At 38.0% G+C, this 15,256-nt stretch overlaps 1 protein-coding gene across 3 annotated transcripts in view; it reads right to left on the bottom strand.

Moving 5' to 3' along the window:
* The window catches only part of MYO3A (myosin IIIA), a 108,237-nt gene that overhangs the window by 67,636 nt on the left and 25,345 nt on the right, over positions 1-15,256 (bottom strand). For all 3 annotated transcript variants that reach the window (XR_005703336.1, XM_040080173.2, XM_040080184.2), the window contains exons 5-6: positions 2,259-2,335; positions 864-1,009 (exon numbers count right to left, since the gene is read on the bottom strand). Coding sequence is in view for 2 of the 3 variants with exons in the window: in XM_040080173.2 (XP_039936107.1) it covers positions 864-1,009; positions 2,259-2,335 (223 nt within the window). In the remaining variant the exon portion in view is untranslated. The remainder of the gene's footprint in view (positions 1-863; positions 1,010-2,258; positions 2,336-15,256) is intronic.

Raw genomic sequence — 15,256 nt, 5'->3', positions numbered from 1 at the left:
AGAAGCCTTTTTGAAGTCCTAGCTGCAGTGACTGACCACAATAGTTCACAACTGCTTTTTCCATAGCAAGCAAAGGTAGGAAGAGCATTGATACTCTGCTTCAGTGGCCAGCCAAGATTTCTTAAACATAAAGGTAGTTTAAACTAGTTTGGGCATCTTGGTTGAAAAGGACTCTAAGCACTTACATATACTATGTGTGCTCAGCTGTTGTGGTACTGCTGCTGTTCTTAGGGTACAATTCACAAACTACTACTGTATGATCATTACCTACAGACTTGGAGATTGATGTTCTTTGAAATGCCGTAAGTGGCACTTTGGGTACTTATATTTTCAGCTTCAAAGCAAAAGACACAAAAGAAGTTGCTATTTGCACTGACCTAGGACACCTACACTGGAACTGCCAGAAGCAGCACAAGCTAATGAAAAGCTGCAGCCTAAATGTATGTGAGTGGGGGAACAACCTTTGCTTCAAAGGATAGAAGATAACTCCTGAAGACAAATATGGGAGTGGCATATTCTGCGGCATATACAGACTCCGTATTCCTATCATATGTCATTCTTTGTAACAGAATACACGAGACTCAAGTAAGTCCTGCGTTCATGTGGCAGCAGCTCGCTTGGGAGAAGGCCCTATGACTTTTTCTCAAATGTAGCTACAGTCAGCTCTCAACTTCCCAATGTGCAAACGTGGTTAAAGCAGAGCATGTAGAAAATACAGCGGGGCAAAGTATTTTTAATCTACCTCCTAGTATAAATAATATAAAGAAAGTCCACAAACTTACATGGTCTAAGTTTGAAGAAAACAACAGTTAAGGAAAAGGTCCAGACTAACCCATCAACAACCAAAAAACCCAGGGCATTACCTTGGTATTTTGAAGAGTGCCCTCATGGGGTGCAAATCAGCAAGGGGGGGATCTCCATCTCCCAACTCTATTGCAGTAATTCCCAGTGACCATGCATCACATCTAGCATCATAGGAGCTATCTAGCTGCTGCTCACAGGCAATCACCTGTTGGAATAAAAGACTGGGATGGTTAAATGTCCACATTTAAGCGCACGAGCACAGTTGGAGGAATCTCTTACAGAATATTCTGTGAAGTAAACAGATATTCACACATTTAGAAAGCTAAAGCATCCATCCAATTGCCAAACCTCCCCCGCCCCAATGTTTAAAATAGAGAAAGCAGGTGTCCATGAACACCACAGTCTCTGGCCAGATGTTCTCTGATTTGAAGAAAGGGTACAAATCCAGCTGAAGGTGATAAACTGCATCCCATAACAGAGGAAGCAAAAGAAAACTCAGCAACCCTACAACTCTTAATATGGATTATTCCTGCTAAGTAATTATTGTAACTATACTGCTCTCTCTCTGAAGTGAAAAAAATCAGGAAAGCAGAAGCTGAATTCACTATCTCTTACTCTCTGTCCTTATTCAACAAAATCAGTCAATACAGATTAAGCGGATCTGGACAAAGTTCATTAGATCACTGCAAAGTATTTACCTTTATATACATTTCAGCTCATCCATAATGCTGGATGAATCTAGAATTTGTCTTCCCATTAGCTGCAGATCTAAACCAACATGTATGCCATTAGTTAAATGGCTAGACCTATGTATATGAACAGAGTGTGTTGATAAAAATAAATATGTATAAACAGAGTAGTTTCATGTGCTATAAAAAGATGTAGTTGTATGTGTTTGTCTGCATACTAACACTCTAAGTAGATAAGCTTATAAATAAAGGAAATATTTTTCCTATCTCAGCTTAAAATGTGCTTCAATTTCAGTCTGGAAAAACCTCCACAGAATCATAGTGCATCTTCTTCATTCATAATAACTTTTTCCATTTCTTGCTGCAGCAAGTATGGATATATAGTATTAAAAACTTTCCAGGTGTAGAAGTCAAAAAATAGAAGCTAAAATGTGTCAATCTGGGCTCCTTCCATCCATGAGGAGATATTTATAGTTTCAGAGCTTTATAGGCTGGAAAGTATCACTAGTTGATTTCATATATTCTACATTCTTCAACATTTTAGTAAGCCTTTCAGTGTGTGGCTCCCTGTTTCTAATCTTGTAATTTCAAAAATAAACCTCATTTTAACTTAATTCTTACAAACATGTAAGACAGAAAGGTTTAAAACACTTTTTAAAGGACATTGCTGTTTCTTTTGGTGAAAGGACCAGGAAGAAAGACAAAGAGCAGAAATGCAGAATAGAGCAGCTTGAGTACCAGTGACAAAATGTTTTGAAACCAGACCTCTGGAGCCATCCAGAACGGGGTGCCCACGGAGGTGTTCCGACGGAGACGAGTGCTGGTCAGCTGAGCAGACACACCTGGAAGAACGAGGGGAAGCTATCATCAGAGCAGCAGCTGTTTCCATCCAAGACAGCCCTCCTGAAGGGGGAAGACAGCCTCGTCTTCTCATGCTACAACTTCCTGCGCAGGTGACTCTCAAATACATCTTTCCAGTCCTCTGGAAAGAGAGGCCCAGTCCTGAAAGGTTCTCCACATCCTTGTTTCCAGTAGCTTCAACAGGACCAGGACTTAGTCCCAAATGAGCATTTGATTAGTAATCTGACTCCATATATTTTGACTGGTTAAATAAAGGTTTTCTATATCCCATTTCAAGAGAGCAGTAAAACACCTTAGGGAGGGTGGAAAAGTACTGCACCTTCCACAGCTTCTAATGCTCAGTACTGACCCTAACCCTCTGGTTCATTCTATATACATATACATACATGTGTATGCACATATATATATTTCATGTTAACACTATAAAAGATACCTATTCTCATCTGTTAACTGCTCTGCCATAAAAAACAAACAACAAAACAGCGAAACCTCAAAAATTCTTACAAAAGCAGAAATCTCTCCATGCTCAAAGCACATTCTCAAAGCAGCAATCCTGTAAATCAGCTTTGCAATCTGAGCTGTAGTTTATGGAATTAACTATTTCAGGCCAACTGTAGGAAAGTGAACTCTGATATTCAAAGATTCCTTGCAGTTTTGAGTTAAAAGACACTGAAATATTAGAAATTCAAGTGGGCTACAGCACAATTCCGAGCAGCCTGTCACCAATTTCCTTCCTTAAAAAACAAGGGTATACCGATTGGAAATAGCTCAAGTGCATGCAAAGTGGACAGTACAACACATGGAAAAAAACAGCCCCTCAGCCAGCATGCCCTAAATTATTATGGATTTATGAGTCACAAATAATGGTGAAGTCCACACATGGAGAAAAAAAGCCCTTCAGCTAGCAAGTCCTAAACTACTATGGATTCGAGTAATAGCCAACACAGAGGTCCACCAGAGGCATATTCTGAAGAGCTGATGCCATGGATGGCCAGAAAGGTCCTGTTCTTTACATGCTCCAGCCTTCTTCTGACTAACACTGGAGCTTACTAATTTTGCCTTCATACATCTGCTTTTTCTTTAAAATGTAAAAAGACTCTTTTTCACTCTGAGTTCCATTTCATTGTTCTGAAACACATGAAGCTCCAGTGAGCACCACTGTCCAGTTTCAGCTCTGTACTGTCTGGTCTGAAAATGCTTGACCTTCTCTTCCTGCAGACAGTTCATAACAAGAGCAATTCACATTAACTATCCAATGGGAATATTAACTAAACCTCTGTCTGGGTAGTGTTTAATTGTTTTGGTGTTTTTTCAGTGTAGGTAAGAAACCATAGAGAGCTTGATCTATTTTTTTTTTTTCCCTCTAAAGCTATGTGTTCAGCTCTGATTCACTAAATATCTGCAATTGGCTTTCACAGAAATCTATGCAACATCTGAAAATAAAGACTGCAAGGAATACCCTGCCTGCTCCTTCGAGATAAATGCGTCCACTGTGGCTGCCTCTCTCTAGCCTAAACCAGCCTTGAGAAAGCTCGACCTTTTTGTCTCTTTATGTCTGCAGAAAGTCCAATACACAGTGTTATGTATCACAGAAAGCAGGACAATGTGAGTCTTAGCACAAAGTCCATCAATCCTACTACAACTCAGCAAAGCAAGGGCTTTGTTTTTGCCATCTCAAGGAGTTGTCTGAGGTCCAGCTTCCGGCTCACAGAGTCTGTGGCTGTTCTGAGCTCTCAGAAAAACATGTCATTTAGTAAGCACACATCACCTCAGCTCTGAAACCACTGCAGGGATTCCAACAGACATCATTATGTGGGATTCTTGATTTCAGAGGGAGCTGAGGCTACTTTCCCTTTTTCCGTGTTGTGGGAATCCCCTGTGCAAAGGTCCTTTTTTGCAATCTTGGACAAGGAAATGAGATTTAGATCTGCCGGCAAAGAAAGGCACTGACTATGTTTTTATGATTCCAGTGTCAGGTTTTATAAATAATCATAACTTTCTGTAGAGATAAGGAACAAAATACAAAAGATACATTAATGTGTTCAATCTTCTCTGTCTATGCACTATTGGGTTTTTCCCTGCTTCAAACTGTAATTATTAAATGAACTGCAGATTTTTTTCCTCCTCACCCTTCTTTTATTTCAGTAAAAAAACTGATTTAATTTGAATTGTTCACCACTTTCTTTAGGCTCTTGGGGGTTTTGTGTGCTTTTTGTTTGGTTGTTTTTTTTTAAATCCTTTTGCTCTCAGCATTAAAGTGGCATTTTAGATTATGCTGCATAGGTCTTATGACAAATGATATTTCCTTGGGCTTTTTGTGTGTATAGAGGAAAGATGATGTAATTCCACACTTAGTAACATTTCTTCCAGCATTTCAGTAACCAGTCAAGCATATAGCTGGCCACTTTTTTTTTAACTTACATATTTTCAAACAAAAACATCTTGCTCCTCCCCTCCCCATTTACTACCACTTTGTTGCAAAATGAGCTAAATACTATCCTGAGGAAATCTAAAATATGTAATAAAATGGTATTTTATTTTTTTAATTTTTAAATTATTTTAATTATTTAATTTAATTTTTATATTTATTTTTTAAAATTGTATATTATTTTTTCTTATGAAAGTTAAGAGCTTTATAAATATGTGCATTAATAGTACCAAAGCACACCAGAAAGAAAATATTGTGCATATAGCTGCATTTCTTCTTATTTTTTCAGGCATCATTTTACTAATAATAACAGAAAATTAGGACACTTACACTATGAATATTATTCAAGGTTTTCATTGTGAAAACAGGCATATTGAAATAACCTTGCAAGTAAAGCCATCTACTTCTGACCTTAGCACTCAATAAAAGAAAAACAGGGCAGAAATTAGTTTCCTATTACTAGGAAAGACTTGTCTCATAGTGCCCAATCTGAGCAGACAACATTCTGATCTAAACTGGGAGGCTGTACAACATCCCTTCATGATGATGTCCTGTGACAGAAGAATGCCCATTTTTGTGGTTGATGCTAGTGAGGGAATGGCGAGCCCTAGTAAACTGTACTAATCTCACTTTTGACACACAGCGGGGAGACTGGATTCATACATATCGACCTTGACCTTACCCCCAAGGGCTTACACTCCTTTAGCTATTTCTTCCTTCTGCATTTGTGCCTTCAGTGTACGCTTCACTACCAAAGCATCCTCATTGTGACCTTCTGTAGATTAAGAACATGCAACTCCATCATTTCTCAAGGTAGTGTCTGGACCAAAAATGGCTCACACTGTTACCTTGCAGATCTAAACAGGCCAAAATGCTTTGAATTATTTCCCAATCTTCTTCTAATCTCCTAGGGAAACAGGTGTAAACAGCAGCAATAGTGTTTCACACTGCATTCCCCTTAAGCTCTATGGCAGATATGTTTTGCCATTCTTGTTCCATGTTGCATGATGCAAAAAGTGACCTCTCCTTCCTCATCTCTTTGCCCAAAGGAGTGAAATCCGTCTTTTATAAATCACTCAATTCCATCTTTTTTTAGTAGACCTGGAGGCAACAGGTCCTAATGGTCCCAGGTTTTCCTTCAGCACCTTAAGCTTCACTTTGAGAAGAAGCCACTATTCCTGTCAGGATGCAGACAGGGAAGTAGCTGCTTCCCTCACAAGAGTGGTGGAGTTATAACTCAATTTCTGTGTAATTGCTAATACCCTTGATACTGTTTTCTTTGTTTGCTTATTTCAGGTTGTGTTGGTGTAATAATACATATCACTCTGAATATTTCAGACAAATCAGCTGAAATGCACACAAAATGCTAAGAAAAACCTCAATCAGGCAATTAATTCATACTACAAAATGACTAAAGACAACAGGGAAAGAAAAATATTAAACCAAGGCAATTCTGATAGTCCAAATGGCAAACATCATGACACACCAGGTATGTAACTACATGCAACCACATATAGTGGCATCCCCACTTAATTTCATTTTAATTAATTTTATTTTAAGTTTAATTACTTATCATGAATAGAAAACATAAAGACATTTAATAGAAAATGTTACTATTAAATAGCAACCATAAGGACACAGATGGCTGGTTTGATGACTTTACATGAGATGTTTCAGAACCTTTTTGAAACAATGTCAATATTCAAAATTCCTTATGGACTATAAACTGACCCCAAAAGTAAACTTGTAAATGAAAAAGCACAGAGGCTTTACAGTTTTCTTGCATGAACTGTTGTGAGAACAGCACGCTTGAGAACTTCTGCTCAGTGAAAAGTGCTCAAATTAAGTCTAGAACTAAAACTCAGATTCTGACCTATAAGATGGAAATTAAGAAATAGGAAGCAAAGTTGAAATTATGAGTCAAAAATATTAGAATTTTCAGCAGCATTTTATGTTGAAAGGTGTTATGTTATGAGGAAGCATGACTTCTTTTCATAAATCCATGCTACCTTTTCCCAATCACCTTCTTGTCTGTCATATGCTCAGAAATTATTTCCAGGTTTATTGGCTCCATCACCTTCTGTGATGGGGATCATATGTGGGTCTGACCAGACTGTAGTTCTCTGAAACCTACACCTTGCCTTTCTGGAAGACTGGAATGAAAATAATTTTCGTCATTGCTTCAGGAATCTCCTCCAATCTTCAAGATGTTTCAAAGATTATTGGCAGGGATCTTGCAATGACAGCAGCCAGTTCCCTCAGCCCTCCTTGGTGCATCCCAACAGCCCCCACAGACTTGTGTCCATCCAATACTTTTAAATGCTCTCCAACCTGATCCTCCTTTACTGAAGGTACATTTGCCTTGCTCCAGACTTCCCCACTAGTCTCAGGGATTACAAGTTAAGACAAAGTGGCAAAGAAGAGATTCAGTGCCTCTACCTTTTCCATGTCCTTTATCCACGTCCTTTATCCACATTCTCCATCTTTCTCTGTTATTTTGATGTACATAGTGTTTTAGTGTTGAAAACTAGTGTTTTCCTAAACCCTCAGGAAAACACACACTTTAGATGTAAATTGTTAACTGAAATAGACATAACCAAAAGATAATCAAAAGGCCCAGAAAGCTCAAAAGTATCCAAGTATCCAAGTATCCAAGTATGGCCAAGAAGGCCATATATATAAACTGCCTGGGAGATGAAAAATCCATGGCATCTACTACGAAACGAAGAGACATGGAGTAAAAGGAGATAAAAAGCTAATATGTACTATCAAATACAGCGTGTATTAAATATAAATATAAATGATTGTTACAGGAAAGAAAATCCAGTGGCTTTCATGGTAAACTCACCATGAGGCTTCAAGATAAAGAAAAAATATTTTTAAGCATGCAAGGAAAACAATTAAAATCCTAAATCTGATACAGAATCATTAAAAGGTATATACTGATAATAGAATGACAAACAGTGCCCTAAAAAAAAGGCAGAACTGTCATTGCCTTTGTGAGGTATATAATTTTTTTTTAAAACAAAAGGGCTTAATAGAATTTCTTTCTTTAATAAATCCAAGATCTTTCATTTTACAGACTGGGCCTCCAGTAGAGCAGGTGACCACAGACTCCCCTCCAAGTGCCTCTCCTGGTTCAGTGCATCACACCACCAATGATTCTAATCAAATCTCATGCTTCGGGGCCTCAGCTGGTTTCCTGAAAGGGATGCACAGGAACATTTGTTGTCCTGTTGCACAATTGGCCAGATGTACTTGGATAGGAGAACTACTCTTCTCTGGAGCCTCAGGGACTTGTACAGCTACACACAATCTGGTGCAGTATGATGGTGAGGAAATTCCTCCTCAGATGCTGCCATCCTCATACATTAGATTTCAAACTGACTGCTGCTTTGACACCCAAAAAGGATGGGTTTTTCCCCCTGTATGTCTGCAGAACACTGGAGATTTTTCTCATTTTTCGAAATGGTTTTCCTGTTATGATTATCTGTTATGATAATGCTGGCAACACCTATGCTGATGGAACAGAATATTCAAAACACCTTGGGACTGGAATACTCCAGTATAAATAAGTCACTGGGTTCAATTTTCAGGTAAAAAGAATGGGGTTTAGTATACACAGATGAGACCAGAGAGTTTCTAATTACATGACAAAACCAAGTGGAAGCCTTTGCTGGCCAGAAAGGGCTATTTTCTCACTTCATGTGTCTGGCATCTGACACCAGCTTTCAGCATCAAGCTTCTTTAATGCTTAAGCCACCAGTGACATCCTTACGTGAATTAACAGAAGAAAATATTTGAAAGACCAAGTGAACAGCTTATCCTGGATATAGCATTTGGCCACATGATTTCTCTTTTTTGTTATTGGACAGCACAAAGGTTTTCATTCAGACATGCTCCCCCCCAAAATTTTCAGGACTAAGCCTTCAACAAAGAATTAAACATTCAACAATGAAAAAGCTCCACAGCTCAAGTCAATGCAATCCATCTTATCCCTGCTAACTCTAGGTTGAAAAATTTGGAATTATTACTTTGATTTGGTTCAAAGCAGTTTGACAGGCTGCTCATGAAGAAAGTTTTCTTCAAAGTCTTTTACTTTTATTGGCTTCTGCCATGTCTTCCTGGTGGATGCATTTTAGCAGCAACATGTGAATGTCATGCTAGATGGTATGCAGAAATGACCACACAATAACAGCCTGGTTCTGATCCAAACCAGTGAAGCAGACAGCTTTATTATGGATGCATGCTAGAATGACTAAGACAAATACAAGTCTTGCTATGACTCATTGCTTAAAATAAGCTAAGGGCAGAAAGAAAATTATTTTATTTTTGAATACTTTCAAATTAAATTATTTTAATTAATTGTTTCATTTTTGCAGAATGATTCAGACAGCATTAATAGCTAATGTAGGGCAAGCATAAAAGGACACAATAGGGTATTCTGACTACTCCAGAATAAGTAATCTACAAAAGTTTGGAACACTTCTCAAGGTCATGCTGAGCTCCTCTTCAATGTCAGCAGGACATGCAAAGCTGGGAGTGATGATATGTATTAAAAGGGATGGAGATTGAAATGCCCCAGCATTCAAACTTGGATCACTCACAACTGACTTCTCAACCTATTCTCTGAGCACAAGGTGGCTCTAGACTCCCTCCGTTGCAGCCTGACCTGTGCCACGTGCAATCTGAGCACAGTCCTTGGGAACCTTCTTGGCCTCTGCAATGCCACATGGCTCAGACTCTTGCCAGGCTGAGCTGTGATCAGCCAACAAACTGCATTTAACAAGGCTATTTGTGGTCATTTAGGTCATGTCAGGAATGGCCAAAGCACTGTGTCACAGCAAGACAACACAAGAGCCAGAAAAGTGTCACAGTAAAAGGAAGACACCCAGCGTCATGGTTCCCTGCCCAACCTCTGACCAGAGATTTCAGATGCTGTTTTCCCCACAAAACCATCAGAAGGCTCCCTCATGCATCAGAAAACCAGGAGAGGTGAACAATTAAAGAGATGGAGTTATCAGGATGCAGTTGTACCACAGACTCATTATTCCATGGAGACTGTCCCCATTGTTTTGGACAATACTGTGTAACTGACTTTACTTCTCTTGCTTTGTCATTACAGCAGCTGCTGGCTCAGATACACTTCAAAAACTCAAACTGTTTAGCACATTCACAGAATTTTAAACATTGTGGCCTGTATTTCTGTATCAGAATAGGCATAAATATCATGAAACAATATTTGACAGAAACACCTGTGCATTCTAACTCATGTTGATCGATTGTTATTGATCACTAGTAGTGGTAAAGCACTACTAACAATCCATAACTTGTAAGGAAAAGTGGAACAACACTACTGAGACACAAGACAGAATGCTGGCAGAATTACTCTTTCTAGGGAACCCCCCCCCCAAATAAATTTATTTTAATGACTCAATTGAATTACGAAATTAACACCTGCATTCAGCATTGCCCAAATGAAATTATGTATACATTTTAAAGTAAACATAAAATGAATTTTAAAATATGCTATGGAAACATAGTCTTGCCATCAACTAGTTTCAACAAATTGCAGTTTTGAATAATAATAGTAGTAAGACCATCTAGGGATGCCAGTATTAAGATTTCTTTTCTTCTTAACTTTGAAAGACTTCAAATGGTTTTAAAGGAAGAATGATCATTCTCTTCATAGCAAAATAATAACCCAATTACATTCCAAACACAAAAGCTGACCTCCGTCTAGCTGCAGTTGCCAAACTACATAGAAGCAATAGTTCAAGTATTAAACAAAGCAATATCAAGTATGTCTTTATAGAGCGATACATATTCCCCTTCCCCAATCCATTTTTTCACCAATGAGTTGTACTCAGGTTAAATATCTAGCCGACCCTGGCTACTGTCCACAATAAAACTGTGCTAGCCATATGCAAAGTGGGATATCTGAAACTGCATTTGGGATGTCAAGAAAATACTCACACACAACTTGTATATCCAACACTGACACAAAAGCAGAAAAATGTGAACTAAGCGTGTTTAAAGTACAAAAATTACCCTATCTTCACTATATATTCCATTAATATAAAAAAAGTGTTTTAATTATGCAACCTATTTATCCAGAGTGTGAAAAGAACACTTGAAGACATTATTGTATTAACTACAGCAACACAGCTTGTATTTTTCCACCATCTTCCAGCAGCAGTGAGATTGCATTACCTTTCTTCCATGTTTCCCACAGGAACCTGCTTTACGTATTAAAAAACATAGAACTTTCCTATGTATTGCTTATCCAGAGCCTCTATTGATGGAGAGTTTTAGGTACAATCAGCAGAACGCCTAAGAAGCAACTGAAAATGGACAGTGCCAACCCTTTTCAATACCCCCTTCCCCATAGTTACATTACTGGGAAAACTATGAGCAATCATGGGATCTCTTGTAGCTAGAAATAGGCTTGAATTCTAAAGATTCAATGAGTCTGCCCACATTATTTTCCTTATGGGTACTTGAATATATCTCATATCCATCTAAATGTCTGACTTTTTTTCCCAATGACCTTTCCTGGTAATAAAAGCAAAAGTCTAATTACATGTGGTATGAAAGTGTGTTTGATGCATAGACAGGCTTAGCCTTCAGAAAGAAACAGTGCTGCTGGAATTATATGCATTTCTTAAGTGGGAGAGTAGAATTTATATTTTTTTCTGGACATTTCCAAGGCAACAGCTGCTCATCCTGAGATATTTCTAGTCTGGGAGAGCAGGTTTCAGTAGTCCTGAAGAAGTATGAGCTACCTGTGCTCTTGGTAAAGACTATCAACCTAAAGGTCAACCCACAAAAATATAGCTAAAGAGAAATTTTCCATCAGCATTACAGTCTCCTCTTTTTAGCTAAAAAATCACTTTGCCATGTGGCTGTAGCTGTTTCAAAGCTTTCAGTGGAAAAATGGTTCTTTCCTCCATGGCTTCTGAGACATCAGCAACTTGTCTAGTTTGCTGATAGGGAGTCATGTTCTCTAGGATCCTCTTTGATAAAAAAATATAAGCATGAAAAGCTCAGGCTTTCGAGCTCCCAGAAGCACTAAAATGGCAGGGGATTTCAGAAATAATTTATAACCTTTCAAAATTAAATGTCACTCAGACTTTTTCAGACCAAAGTTAAAATAATAACAACAATAATATAGCTAAATTTATCTTCTCCCATTTTGAAACAGCACATTATAGAACTGTGCCTTAGATTTACATTAATACATGGATGGCCCTGTGCAGCATCCTGATTTCAAGAAAAGGAACTGAATTGAAGGACTATTCAAAGAAGCAGATGTTACACCCTCAGTATCCCATGAAATTGGTTGCACATTATATGATGCAGATGAATATATGAATTTTTACTACAGATGAGGTGTGCTATGTGTTCAAGTGACTTCAGGCAAGTTTTTTAACTGATGAAAAAAGATCAGACAATGATGGATATTTAGGCGGCAAAGGCTGCAGATAAATTTGTCACATGACTTTCAAAAGGTATCTGGCATTAAATTAATTTCTTTAAATTTCATTAAATTAATTTCCTGAACCTTTAGAGGCTAAAATTTCATTTGAAATCTGTCTTTTTAACATCAATCCCCTGTGTGCAACCAGAGTTCTGAAACAGATGTAAAAGACTTTCTCCATAGAAAAGTAAAAAGAAACTGTGAATATAATCAGTAATATTTATCAAAAAGGAATTTAATTCACACCTTACTTGCCTCAAGTTCTTTTTTATACAACAGATCACATAGCAGGCACTCTTTAAAGTGCTACAGGGAAGTTAATGTAAATGTATATTTTTCTATCAAATCTGCATCTTGTACTGAAAACATAGCAGCTACATGTGAATATAATGCAACTACATGATGTGGTGGAGGATATTCCTTGCTTGGAGCCTAATTGCTGCAATTCTAGGCAGAACATCCTACCCCAAAGCTTTCCTATCAGAACAGCTTAGAAGCTAATTCCCACAAGTGTTCAGGTAGTAAAACTGCTTTCAGTCAGCATTCTTTTCTTACAAAGAAAATATGGATTATCAATGTAATTAGAAGTTTGATGACTTCATAGACTGAATCTGTGATCACTGGACATTCTGACAGTAGATCACCTTGGCTGCAACTCATTATCTGTAGAAAATAAGAATTATTTTGTTTATTTCTGCTGATCTAAATTATCATACTGGATGAATGCAAGGCCAGAGGATGCATCCCTAGTAACAGTATTTCAAAACTTTTGTGTTTTGGAAAGTTTAAACTAAAACTTTATCTGACAGCTCCATGACAAGCAATTAAGCCCCAGAAGCATTGTTGTGGGATGTTACAGAATCATAGAATGGCCTGGGTTGCAAGGGACCTTAAAGATCATCTAGTTCAAACTCATCTGCCGTGGCCAGGGACATTGGTCACTAGACCAGGTTTCTCAGATGCCCATCCAACCTGGCCCTGAACACTTCCAGGGATGTAGCATCCACAACTTCTCTGGGCAAACTGCTCTAGTGCTTCACCATCCTCACTGCAAAGATTTTTTTTTTTTTTTCCTAATATCTAATCAAAACTTACTCTTTTTCAGTGTGAAGCCATTCCCCCTTGTCCTGTCCCTACATGCTCTTGCAAATAGTTTCTCTCCAACTTTCTTTTAGTCTTCCTTTAGGCATTTGACTTGATTTATGATTAAATAAATAATAATTAAATACACTGGGATTGGCTGTTTCTTAGATATGAGAATATTACTGGGGTGATTAAGTGATATTACAGCAGAATTTTGAGGAAAAGCAAAAATTCCACTCTTCAAACCAATCTGAGTGAGACATGGTTGTGATATTCTTTCAAAGTCTGTCTCTTTAACTGAGAGAATGAGTAACTTTCAGTACTTCTAGAATGGCAAACAGTTCAGAGTTAGCTTGGATTTGGAAGAGCTTTTCTCTACATTTTCTGTGTCACGTTAAGCAACTCAGTCTCAGTTTCAGATACCCAGCTGTTAACTGGGAATTAATTTACTTCTCCATAAGGCTGTTGTGAAAGTTATCCATTACAGATGGGGCAGTGTTCAGAAAATATAGTCTCAACATACATAAATACCTATGACACAATGACCACAAAGCAATGTGTATAAATTGTGTTAGAAAATGAAGCTTCTGAAAAGTTTATACCACTGTGCAAGGAAGCACTCACCATGGCTGAGCACTGTACACCGAGTTCAAAGGTTACAACAGCAACGAAGGAAAAAAAAAAGCCATTTTTAAACATGATTTAATTCACTAGAAGTTAACTATTTTTTCACTTATGAATTTTCAAATGTTACTAAATGTGCTTTACAGAAAGGACAAAAAAGCACAAGTTAAATGACTGCACAACACACACAGACTAAGAAACTAGTCTTTTTCTAGTTTTTTTGCGTTCCATAAGGCACTTCACAAGCCCATCTTTCAGACATAGGGTTTATGTTTAGAAGAAAACCACCACAAATAGTATGGGGGGAGGACAGCAAAGGCTTCTTCAGGAACATCTCAACAGCATCCAGCATGCAAGAGGATGGTGCAGATAAAGTTATCTTGGGAAGGGCTCACTTCCTTGGTCATGTATATTCAGTGGTTGAAGGAGTCTTTGGCTCCCTGCCTCTGTTCCCCTCTCCACACAAAAAAGCTGTGTGCATGCTGGAAAGGGTGATGTGATTATTTGGGATGGGATTTTTTGTGTTTGTTTGGCCCTATGTAATAACTGATTCAGACTAAACCAAAAACTTTGCTTCCTCTGAGTATTTACTGGGTGAAAAGGACACTGTGCCTCCATGTCTATCTTACTCTGTAGCCTGTCAATTTTAGAGGCTTGTATGATAAAAGATGGCTGAGTTTAAGTCCCTGATCCAATAAATGTTTATGAACAACAGTCTGTAGCAATGCCAGCATGAGAGATTTTCATCAACTCACATTCCAGGCTAAAAAATGATCTTGGAATCTGATTAATGTGGGATTAAATCCCCTTAAGTAGAAGACACAAATCCCACAAATCCCAGCTGAATACCTTAAGCAGCAGCCTGAATGGTGAATGGTACATATTCCATGATGATTTTATGAAGACTATAAACTGATTCCATCTGAAACTATTCATTATTGGCTTCAGATTGTTTTTCTTCCTGGGGAGGTGGGGGGAAGCCAGGGAAAATATCAATCTGTTCCTAAGTTAAAGTGCCATTTGTATATTCCTTTGAGACAACAGACTGCAGCTATTACAGTCCCCTTTTGAGCCCACAAAAGTGTGTCTATATTTGTTTCTGGTGCATATTCTAACCTGCATTATGGCATCACAATTTTCCCACAAGAATTTAAGATTATTTTTCAATTACACCCTTATCAGTATATTGCAGCAACTGGGGAATAAAGAATTCAGGTCTTCATTCCTACAGCTTATAAGTTTTGATATCTGCATAAGTGATTTAATTTTCAGAAGCACTGATCTTCT

Source organism: Hirundo rustica, chromosome 1, assembly GCF_015227805.2.
Source record: "Hirundo rustica isolate bHirRus1 chromosome 1, bHirRus1.pri.v3, whole genome shotgun sequence".
NCBI lineage: Eukaryota > Metazoa > Chordata > Aves > Passeriformes > Hirundinidae > Hirundo > Hirundo rustica.
The sequence above is the reverse complement of the archived record's forward strand: the minus strand, read 5'-3'. Positions and strand labels throughout refer to the sequence as shown.